Genomic DNA, 11,069 nt, shown 5'->3' with positions numbered 1-11,069 from the left:
GCCATGTGGGTGCCTCCAGGAGTCCACCCGCCTGTGACTGCCCCTGCAGCCAGTCAAATGCTACTAGGCGCTGTAGTTGGGAACGCATCCCCGCAGCCCCAGCTGTCGCCCAAAGCCAGACAGATGCCTCTGGTATTCGCTCTCAGAAATCAGATGGCCGTGCATGCTCCTTCCTCATGTTTGTCGCCTGCAAATCAGAGTCCTGCCCTGGTGCCCCTGACCAGTGAGCTCCATACCACAAGCTTCCAACACAAGTTTTCGGGCTCCCATCTGGAAAAAACAGAACTCCTAAAGTAGGAAATTTTCCAAGCATTAAAGCATGTGTCCAAAATCACCCTCCCCCTCCCCCAGTGTCTTTGTATCCCCTCTGAGGGCGCTCATCATCTTCCTAGTCCTGTCTCTTTCCTTCTGATGGACTCGGGCCCTGGACCCTGTGTTATAGCTGAGCCTGAGACGTTCTGCAGGGCAACATGAGCCAAGAGGGGAATTCAGATCGGCCCCTTTGGACAGCGAGAAACAAGGGGATGCTGCCTGGGCTTAGGACCCCAGGACTTGGTGAGGGGAACGGTGCCAGGGTGGAGAAGGCCTTTGTTAAACTCCTTCTTAACTAGGTGGCTCAGATGGTAAAGTGTCTGCCTACAATGCAGGAGACGGGGGTTCAATCCCTGGGTTGGGAAGATCGCCTGGAGGAGGAAATGGCAACCCACTCCAGCATTCTTGCCTGGAAAATCCCATGGATGGAGGAATCTGGTAGACTACAGTCCGCGGAGTCGAAAAGAGTCAGACACAACTGATCAACTTCACTTTCACTTTTCTTAACTAGACTCATAATATGTAGAGCTGGAAAGCCCTTGGAGGAGCACTGAGTGAGGATCACAAATTCAAATGCCTACAGGGAGAAGTCAAGCAGATAACAGTGAGAGAAGTAGGCAGGTTGAAAGACAACAAGATAGTTGCTCTGTGGAGAATGCCATTTTAGGCATTACAGTATAAACTTTTAAAAAGGCTTGTTTAAAAAAAAAAAAGGCTGTAAAGGTTGATAAGAGTCAGAAAGTGGCTTGCCTGGGAGGCAGTGAGGAGGGGATGTTGAGTAATCAGGAGCAGGAGGGAAACTTCTGGGGTGATGGAAATGCACTGCATCTTGCTTTGGGTAGTGGTGACTGTGTATACATCATCAGATAAACTTCATCAAACAAATACTTAAGATTGGTATGTTTTGTCATATTTTAATTATACCTCAATTTTTTACTTTTTATTTTGGCAAATTAATAAAGTTTATCTGTAAAGTGATTTGACACTCAGGCTACCTATTTGCAGTGCTGGAGAAGACTCTTGAGAGTCTCTTGGACAGCAAGGAGATCAAACCAGTCAATCCTAAAGGAAATCAATCCTGAATTTTCATTGGAAGGACTGATGCTGAAGCTGAAGCTCCAATCCTTTGGCCACCTGGTTTGAAGAGCTGACTCACTGGGAAAGACCCTGATGCTGGGAAAGACTGAGGGCAGGAGGAGAAGGGGAAGACAGAGGATGAGATGGTTGGATGGCATCTCCAACTGGATGGATGTGAGTTTGAGCAAGCTCCACGAGATGATGATGGACAGGGAAGCCTGGCCTGCTGCAGTCCATGGGGTCTCAAAGAGTCTGACACACGACTCTGTGACTAAACCTATTTACAAACCTCTGTTCCAGTCTGACTTCTTTACAAGTGAGGCATCAAGAACCCCTGAGGGGAGAGGGGAGGAGGGCTTTTCCCAAGCGCTCAGAAGAAACCTGCATGCCCAGAGATGGCTGCGGTCCCCGACCAGGGGTAGGGAGACTGCAGCCTGGTTCAGCTGGCTGCCTCTCACCGCGCAGATTCGCTCCTGCCTTTGGAGCGGTGCCCATAGGCGGCGGTGTTAACAGAATCTCTCCGCGGGCGGTCCCCAGGGTTTGGACAGGCGTCTGCCCTAGCCTGAAAGTCAGACGATCACCTAGAGCCGCCGAGAGGAGCGGAAGTGGATGGAGCGCCAGGCCCCAGGGAGCACGGGCCAGGCGCGCAGATAAATCACGGATACCAGTGGCGCGGACCGTTCGGGATTGGCACTGAGAGCCAAATGCCGACGCAGGCAGCCAAGTTCTGGGAAGGGAAATCTGATCCGGATCGTGGCAGACGTGGTGCAAAGTGAGACCCACCTGAGCGGGGCGGGGAGGGGCTGCCAGCCGCGATGGAGTCTCCTCTCCCGCGGGCGCTCGGGCACCGGCCGAAGTCTCACCTGGCTCCCTGCCCTGCCCGAGGAGGTAAGGGGTCTCCACTCTAAAGGAGAGAAAAGTAAGGCTCACTGCCGCTTCCCCGAGCCTTGTAAGAACTGAGGTGGGACTCCAAGCCCGATCGTCTGCTCTCCTGCATCCAGAGCAAGTTTAAGGATCTGCAGGACTGACTCCAAGCCCGTCACAAAGCAGACGTGTTCCCGGTTTCGATGTAGGCGCCCCACGCGAGAAGGAGCCCGGGGGAGAAATGGGCCCGCTGGGCGGGGGTGGGGAGCTGGGGCTGGGTCCCGGGGCCAGGCTACCCGCCGGGACATTCCGGACGCACGGAGCCCGGCCCTCCCGCCGGCGCCCGCACTGATTGGCGCTCGCGGCCGGCCTCCAGCCAGCTCACCTGCCCCTCCCAGCCAATCGGGGCCACCAGAATTGGGGCTGTCGCAGGGAGAGGGGAGTGATGCTGTTGACTGGAGGCTGAGCCTCTCTCCCCGCCGGGCCCGCCGCAGCCCGGAGCCCGAGCCGCAGGCTGCGCGCCCCCTGGCCCCTAGCCGCCGCGTTCCGGGCCCCGCGCACTTGAATGCCGCAGCTCCCGGCCCGCACCGCTCCGCGTCTCCGCCGGCTGGGACGCGCCCCGACGGCGCCGGCCGACGCCGCTTCCCCGCAGCCTCGCGCCGAGCCCGCCCGAGCCCTGAGCCCCGCGTCCCTGCCGGCCCCGGGGAGCGGGTGGGCCCGGCCGCGAGCAGCCCCGCCGAGGCAGGATGTTCACGTCCAAGTCCAACTCGGTGTCGCCCTCGCCGTCTCTGGAGCAGGCCGACTCGGACGCGCTGGACATCAGCACCAAGGTGCAGCTCTACGGAGTGCTGTGGAAGCGCTCCTTCGGGAGGACGTCGGCCAAGTGGTCCCGGAGGTGAGTGCCCCTCCCGCGCCGAGGGAGGACCACCTGGGGAGGGAGCCAGGGCCTAAGGACCCCCTACCGAACCGCTCACTGCCGTCCTGCGCCTGCCTTTCTTGTGACCTTGGCCTCGCCCCGTTTCGCTCTTCGCTGGCTCCTCCTGTTAGATGTGGATCCCAGCCTCGGGCCGGGTCATCCCTGCCGGAGTCTGATCCAGCTGGGGTGGGGCCGCTGAGTTCTCTGTGGAATGGATCTAAGTCGGGTTGGGGAGAATGGACGCGGGCGGAAGAGATCGTGGCGGTGGTTGCAGCCCAGTTGGGTCATATTGGACTGTACTCGGCAGGGAGAAAGAAGCCCTGTCTTCAGCCAGACAGCCTCCCAGGGACCCCGCCCCCAATTCCATCATCTTCACAACCCTCTGCCCCAGGTTTCTAGAAGTGGGCACAGAGGTGGGTGTCCTACCTCCCACCCCCCACTTCCACCTACCCCCAACAATCGGGTACCTGCAGTGAGGGAGCTTCTGAAAAGCACTGGCCAGGGGCGGGAAGGAGGGTCTGGGAGAGTCTGTGTCCAGCCCTGGAGGAGTCTTATTGGGAACTGGTGCTTCCCAGGTGGAAGCTGGGGCTTCTTTAGTTGTAAAGAACCTGCCTGCCAATGCAGAAGATGTAAGAGACTGAGTTCGATCCCTGGGTTAGGAAGATCCCCTGGAGGAGGGCATGGCAACCCACTCTAGTTTTCTTGCTTGGGAAATCCCATGGATGGAGGAGCCTGGCAGGCGACAGTCCTTGGGGTCACAAAGAGTTGGAAACGACTGAAGTGACTTAGCATGCACATGCACACGTGTGTGTCTTTAAACTGGGCCTAAGGAAGAGAGACTCCAGTGCTTCAGGCAGAGAAGCTGGAACAGAAAGGAGGGACTCTTGAGGGTTGGGGGAAGGGAGATGGGGCAGGACTGAGGATGGATGGGTCCTGTCAGAGGACTGATCCTATGGAAGGGGTGGTGGGGAAGGTCAGAGCAGCCTGGTTCTTTGGCATCAGCTTCCCGGTCCCAACTCTAAGGCTACTCCGCAGAGGCCAGTAGCTACTCATAACTGAGCCTGGAAGGTATTGGAGGAAGGGGGAGTTCACAGCCCTGAACTTGCAGGAAGCTCCCAATGCTGGTTTCCGGAGCAATGGGCCATCTTCTGGAAAGTGTTCACCTTCAGGGCAATCTCAGCTCTGAGATTTGCTGTGCGTTGGCCCCTGCCTGGAGGCATGACCCTACCAGGAAACTAGGAGGGGGTCTAGATGCCCCTTCCATCCCACCCTGTGCGTCTGCCCCTGAGCAGGGGGGCTTCCTATGTACCAGGAACACAGTTCACAGGGACATGGTAATAGTTGGTTTTGATGTTCTGTTTTGATGAATAATTTAATATGTCTACAGAACAAACAGGACTGTGGATGCTGTTTCACATTTTACATACCTGGTTTTGGCTGGACTTCACACTTGGGGGTTTAGTGGGATGGTGGCTCCTTGAGTTCCTCCAAAGTTAAGCTTATCTCTGATCTCCTGAGTGGAGGCCTGGGGCAGCAGAGAGGCCATGTTGTGAGGGGTTTCCAGGGCTGTGTGCTCTGAGCGGCAGCTCTCAAGTGCCAGGAGCAGGCTTGTCTCTACCAAAGGCATTGAGTGGGGGTGGGGAGGCTGCTTATAAATTCAAGAACCATTAGCAGAATGCACCCCACCACCCTCTTCTACCTCAGTTGCTCTAGGCAAACAACACTCCTCTGTTGGGTCTAGCTGCTGTCCTTGGTATTACCTTTGGGTCTTGTCCTCCAAGACGTCCCTTTCCACGCATTTTTCACCTGATGGCATTCCTAATAAGTGCCGGGGATCTGCAACCCCCAGGTCCTGTCCCCTTGTACCCATCACCCACAGGTGTGGGGACTTGGCCCCTGCATCTGCAGTTGATTCCAGGGCTGGGAGGCATTGTGGGCAAAAGTTCCCCAGCTAAAAGCACAGTGATGGAGCCCAGGGGCCTTGGACAGCTGTAGCACCCCCACCCCAAGAATCTCCACCAGTAACTCCCACAACCACTCAAAAACTCACCCAGCCCAAGTCAGAACAGTGTACACGTTCTGCAAGGTTAAGTCCTCCAACCGCCTTCCAAGGAGATTTTCACTCTGTTCCTTCATGGGAATTCCAGAGTTGCCCCTGTGCAAAGACTCCTCCTTCCCTGGGACTCAGGAAAGAGCTAACATTCCCCTGCTCTTTCTAGGCCTCTGTCCATGTTCACAGATAAACACACACACACACACACACACACACGCACATGCACATGCGCTCTAGCCTTGGATCAGCAACAGCCGGCCAGAGAGGGTCTGGAATGGAGCAGGGGGAGGCCTGATGCTCAGCTTAGCCCCCTGTCACTTCCCAGCAGGGCCCCTTGGGCCCCACTTACCGCTCTGTGGCCTCTCTGGACTCCAGCTAATTAGCAGCCACAGGAAGGCCTGGGGAGAGGGCACTCAGGCCTGCCGCCTCAGAGCCCTGCCATTAGAGCGATCGATGCCATGGTCGGCGGGTGGGGGGTGCAGCTAAGAGGAGGGGGCCTGGAAAGGCTCCTGAGCCGCATAAATAACTCATGGGCAGGATGGGAGCGGCTGTGGCTGGCTGGGTTCTAGAAAACCTCTTCCGCTCAGGGCCTGTGCCTCCAGCTCCTAGTGCCCGAGCAGCCCTTCCCGGGGTGGGAAGATGCCCTTGAGCTGAAGGGTCAGCTTTTATTCCCCATGAACAACAAAAAGAGAAAGGAATCAACAATGTTTTTTAGCAGTAATCAGATGATCTGGGAGAGGTGTCTAGAGGGTGACTCCTCCCCCTCACCTGTGAGCAGCGGAGACACAGGTGCTCAGAGACAAGGAGGACAGGAGTGAAGCCTCTCTGCCTGGGCTGTTGTCAGCCGCACGGAGGCACTGGTCCAGCAGACAGGCCAGCTCTCTCCCAGGGCTTCATTCTTTCCCCAGCACTCCAGTTGTTGTTGTTCAGTCACGAAGTCATGTTCGACTCTGCGACCCTTTGGACTGCAGCACGCCAGGCTTCCCTGTCCTTCACTGTCTCCTGGAGTTTGCTCAAACTCATGTCCATTGAGTTAGTGATGCCATCCAACTGTCTCATCCTCTGTCGTCCCCTTCTCCTCCTGCCTTCAATCTTTCCCAGCATCAGGGTCTTTTCCAGTGAATCGGCTCTTCCCATCAGATGGTCAAAATATTGGAGCTTCAGCTTCAGCATCAGTCCTTCCAGTGAATATTCAGGGTTGATTTCCTTTAGGATTGACTGGTTTGATCTCCTTGCAGTCCAATCCATTCCCTAATCCCTCTGCACATCTCCCAAGGCTGGAGCCTCTGATGAGGAGGGCCCAGCTGATTCCTTCCTGCCTCTGGGGTGTCTACACCCATGTCCCTCCTCCTCCCTCAGGTATAAGGTGAATGGTAGGCCCTGGGTATCAGCTCACTCTTGTGGAGCTTCGGGCCATCCTACCTCAGATTGCTGAGACTCACAGTGTCCGCTAAGTGCCAGGGGAACCCTGGAGATGAGGGGGCCTCATTTCCCAAAGCTCAGGCCACAACGTGCGCAGGGGTGGAAAGATGATCTGTGCAGCTGGTGTTCATCACGCCAGAAAGACTTGAGGAGACTTTCTTCCCACAGAGATTTAGGTCCAGGAGTTTCAGCCTTGGCTCTGAGCACTGCTTCCTAAAGGCGACACTGTGATACTCCCCCCAAAGGACTGTGGGGGGAGAGCTTGCCCGTCACCTCCACGCACCAGGCTCAGCCTCACTCCAGTGACACTGGGACTTGGTCTCGCTTCCTGGCTCACATAGCATTTCTCACAGCTGACTGGGAGGTGTCCCCCCAGCACAGCTGCAGCATTTCTGCCTGTTCTATCCCAGTCTGCAGGCCCCTCTTTTTTTTTTTTCATAATCAACCTGTGCTCTCCCAACTTCTTTCAGAATGATAGTGTTTGGTGGTGGGCAGTGGCTAGGTGGCAGCTCTGGGCTCTCCCCAGATCCGTCTAAGATGGTGGCATCAAGGTTGTTTTGAGTCCTTAGTTTAAGTATGATCTGGGTACACTCTCCAGATCATAGCACAGCTGTAAGATGAGATGACACCCATTGTGTCAGGCTTCACTGGGGTCATGTGATGGTTCATTTGGCCCGAAGTTAAATGAGTTGGTTATGCAAACAAGACACACTTCTCCTTCCCCACTCCCAGGAGCTGTCATGAGAGGCTGTTGATGGGCTGTTTGAAAACAGGGGCCAGAACTCAAGTGGAACACTTTCAGGCAATTCAACTGCCTCGCGTCCAAGACTTGGAAATATAGAGCAGTTTCTTTGAGAGCGGGTGTGGCCCTGGTGGCAGGTGAACCCAGGCTGAGAGGCGGGTGCCCTGAGCTCCAGTCCCAGCTCTGCCCATGACCAGCTGTGTGAGCCAGGCCGGGGCACGGCTGCCTCACAGCTCACCGGCTGGCAGTGTCTCATCCGTCAAATGGAAATGGATCAAATTGTGGTGTTTAAACTCTGTTCCATGGTGATTCTACAGGTGCTTTAACTCCACCACAGGGAGGTGGGGGGCAGAAGGAGGGCTCCAAGGCCCCCTCCTGCGTCACCCAGTGCCTCTGCACTATTGCCTGCTTGGCACAGTAAGCTTGTCTTTATTATCTTGTTCAAAGAATTCTGCTAACTTGCTTTTGATTTTTTAAAATTGGAGTATAATTCCCAGGTGGCTCAAGTTGTAAAGAATCTACCTGCCAAAGCAGGAGACACAAGACACGCAGTTTGGTCCCTGGGTTGGGAAGATCCCTGGGAGGAGGAAATGACAACCCCCTCCAGTATTCTTGCCTGAGAAATCCCATGGACAGAGGAGGCTGGTGGGCTACAGCCCATGATGTGGTCACAAAGTCGGACATGACTGAGCACGCACACAATTGCTTTATGATGTTGTGCTAGTTTCTGTTGTACAACAATGTGAATCAGCTGTGAGTATACATGTATCCCCTCTGCTAACATTTTTTGGAGCCCCCTGGACTTGGTGATCTTTGCATAAACCCTCGCTTGTCATCACCCATGTACTTCACAGGCAGGATTTCTGCTGTCCTGCCATCTCAGACCTGCTGCTGCTGCTAAGTCACTTCAGTCGTGTCCGACACAGTGTGACCCCATAGACGGCAGCTCACCAGGCTCTCCCGTCCCTGGGATTCTCCAGGCAAGAACACTGGAGTGGGTTACCATTTCCTTCTCCAAGGCATGAAAGTGAAAAGTGAAAGTGAAGTCACTCAGTCGTGTCCGACTCTTGGCAACCCCATGGACTGCAGCCTACCAGGTTCCTCCGTCCATGGGCTTTTCCAGGCAAGAGTACTGGAGTGGGGTGCCATTGCCTTCTCCGCCATCTCAGACCTAGAGCCAGGCAAGTAGCAGAGGCCAGGGTGGGCATTCCCTGAGTGTGCCAGGCTGCCTGGAATGAGCAAAAAGGGACACGCACTGGGAGCTGTGTCATTTCTGCCACTTCTGAAAGGGACACTTCTGATAAGCCATCCTTCCCCAGCTCTAGGATCTGCTTGACTCCACACCCCACACCCCTTTCCTCAGTGCCCGAGGAGCTCAGGGCTGAGGAAGCCGGGGTGCTGCTCCTGTTCTGGATGTCGGTGCCCCCAGGGAGAGGCCTCCAGGCTGGGTGTCCTGCCTTCCTGGGACGTGTAACCCATGGCCTCTCATGCTTCCGCAGGCCAGGGTTTCTGCTGATCCCTAGGGGCTGAGTTCTTGTTTCCTTATCTGTGGGTGAACTGGTTGCCCAGCGTAGACGCTCCTTGTTGCATTAGCAGATATGGACCCTGGCTCATTCCTCAGTCTCCCCCTCCATCCCCACCACCACACTGATGCACCAGCCTCCACACAAGCTTTCTGGGGGCCTTGTAGACTGTGTGAAGAGAAAGTAAATGTTCGACTCTTTGTGACCCCATGGACTGTAGCCCAGCAGGCTCCTCTGTACATGGGATTCTCCAGACAAGTATACCGGAGTGGGTTGCCATTTCCTGCTCCAGCGTGAAGAGAAGGTTTGTCAAAGAACAGGGTGGAGAGGTATTTGAATCCCAGAGTTGCAAGCACCTAGTTGCGTCAGTTCCCTGGTTTCCTGAGCCTTCCAGACACTGCATCTCAGTACCACCAGGGCTGGGATTGTTCTCCGCTGTCTCTTGACCCTGTAGGACCCAGGCTCTTGGATCTTCCCTGCATCCTCTCTCCTCTGCCCTCTCCCCTCACCCCACTTCCCCTCTGCCCTTCAGGACTGCCCCCCCCCTCCAAGTCTCTCTCTGTGATGCAACTCCCTTCCCAGCCCCTACATTCACACTTGGCTTTGCACCTCCAGACATTCAGGAGCAGTGTAGATGCGCCTTGCTTTGCCAGGACCCACCCAACTTAGAAGGTATTTGCGGGTCTAAGTAGCCTTTATTGCTCATTTCCAGCTGGATCGACTGTGAGGCCCATGTTGGCCATCAAACTCTGCTTGAGCCCTTGTTGCCTTCAGGGTGCTTAGGAGGGGAGTCAAGGTGGAAGCAAAGCTAAGGACAACCTTCCTGGGCTCCCTGGTTCAGCTCGGATGGTACCTCGTCCGCTTTGCAGCTCAGCTAGCATCCTGGGCCTCGTGTCATCCCAGACTCTGCTCTCCCTTGCTTGTCTGTTCAACAAGCTCTGCTGACTTGTATCAGCAACAACCAAGAACTCTAGTCTGCCCCCTCTGCCCAGCTGTGGAGCCCTCCGAGACACCTTCTCCATGTCTAAAACTGCCAGGTGACCTCACAAGGGCCCTGTTTGACACCCGTTGGCAGCTCCCGTCGTCTGCCACAAGGAGCCCCGCCTTCTCACAGGGACCACAAGCCCCACCCACGCCTGGTCCCCGCTGCTGTCTTTGACTTTAACCCACCTCTCACTCCCCTCCGCGACACCACTGCGCACCCCTCGGCACTTAGCTGCCAGCAGTACCAGATGTGTTCCGATAGCCTTGAAACACAATGTTTGCTGCATCTGCTGCGCCTTCTGTCTGAGATGCATCTCCACTTCCCTCGTCCCCTCAGTTTCCTAGACGCTCCTATTCATCCTTCCAAACCCTGCTCGGTTGTCACCCCCTCTCAGAGAACATTCTGGGCTGGACACCCAAACCATTCATTCCTCACCCTTCTGTCCTCTTTCTGTATCTCATACAAACTTACAAAGTGGCAGGGCACCCTGGTGCTGCATATTGATCCCAGCTCCCCACTGGCCAGTTGTGTAACCTGGGGCATGCTGCTTAACCTCTCTGTTCTCCACTCATTTCATCTAGCTCATGTGAGGAGTGAATGGCTAACAACCATTCTCATGTTATTAAAACAGTGCCTGGCACACAGGAGGAGCTGGATAAGCATTGGCTGTATTTTAAATTATTGATTTGTACAATCGGTGTTTGCCTATAAGCTCCCTGAGGACAGGAAATCATCAAGCCCCCGGGCCCAGAAGTGTACTGGGAGATTCGCTCATGCTCTCTGACTTGAGCTGGCCGGGGGCTTGCAGTTACTTTGCAGAGAGAAGCTCTAAGAAGACAAACCACGATGCCACGTCTGAAGCGCTAAGAAGAGCCAAGAGGAGTGGTGAGGGGGGCTGGGCATCAGAGGGCAGAGCGGCTGAGAGCCTGAGCTTTGTCGGTGTGATACCCAGCCAACTCTGCTGGCCTGACACACAGCAAGCCAGATGCTGAGCCACCCAGCTTTGCAGCAGAGAAAAGGTTTATTCGCGAGGCAGCCAAGTGAGGAGTTGGGAGAGTTAATCCCAAATCTGCCTCCCCAGAGGCGAGCAGCTTGGGGTATTTATGGTCTAAACGAGAAGGGAATCTGAGGCATGGGGGGAGGTGACTGGAGGAAGGAGGTGAAGGAGTCTGTGT

General features: G+C 55.5%; 1 protein-coding gene across 2 annotated transcripts in view; it reads left to right on the top strand.

Annotated features, from left to right (window-relative positions):
* The first annotated feature begins 2,011 nt into the window (after positions 1-2,011).
* The window catches only part of PLEKHD1 (pleckstrin homology and coiled-coil domain containing D1), a 33,386-nt gene continuing 24,328 nt past the window's right edge, over positions 2,012-11,069 (top strand). Inside the window, exons 1-2 of one of the 2 annotated variants that reach the window (XM_043921000.1) lie at positions 2,012-2,277; positions 3,051-3,148. Coding sequence is in view for 1 of the 2 variants with exons in the window: in XM_043920999.1 (XP_043776934.1) it covers positions 3,000-3,148 (149 nt within the window). In the remaining variant the exon portion in view is untranslated. Of the gene's footprint in view, positions 2,278-2,325; positions 3,149-11,069 lie in introns of those variants that run through there. The other variant, XM_043920999.1, reaches the window with a different exon arrangement.

Source organism: Cervus elaphus, chromosome 12 (assembly GCF_910594005.1).
Source record: "Cervus elaphus chromosome 12, mCerEla1.1, whole genome shotgun sequence".
Taxonomy (NCBI): Eukaryota; Metazoa; Chordata; class Mammalia; order Artiodactyla; family Cervidae; genus Cervus; species Cervus elaphus.
Note: the sequence above shows the minus strand (reverse complement) of the source record. Positions and strands in the feature narration are given on the sequence as shown.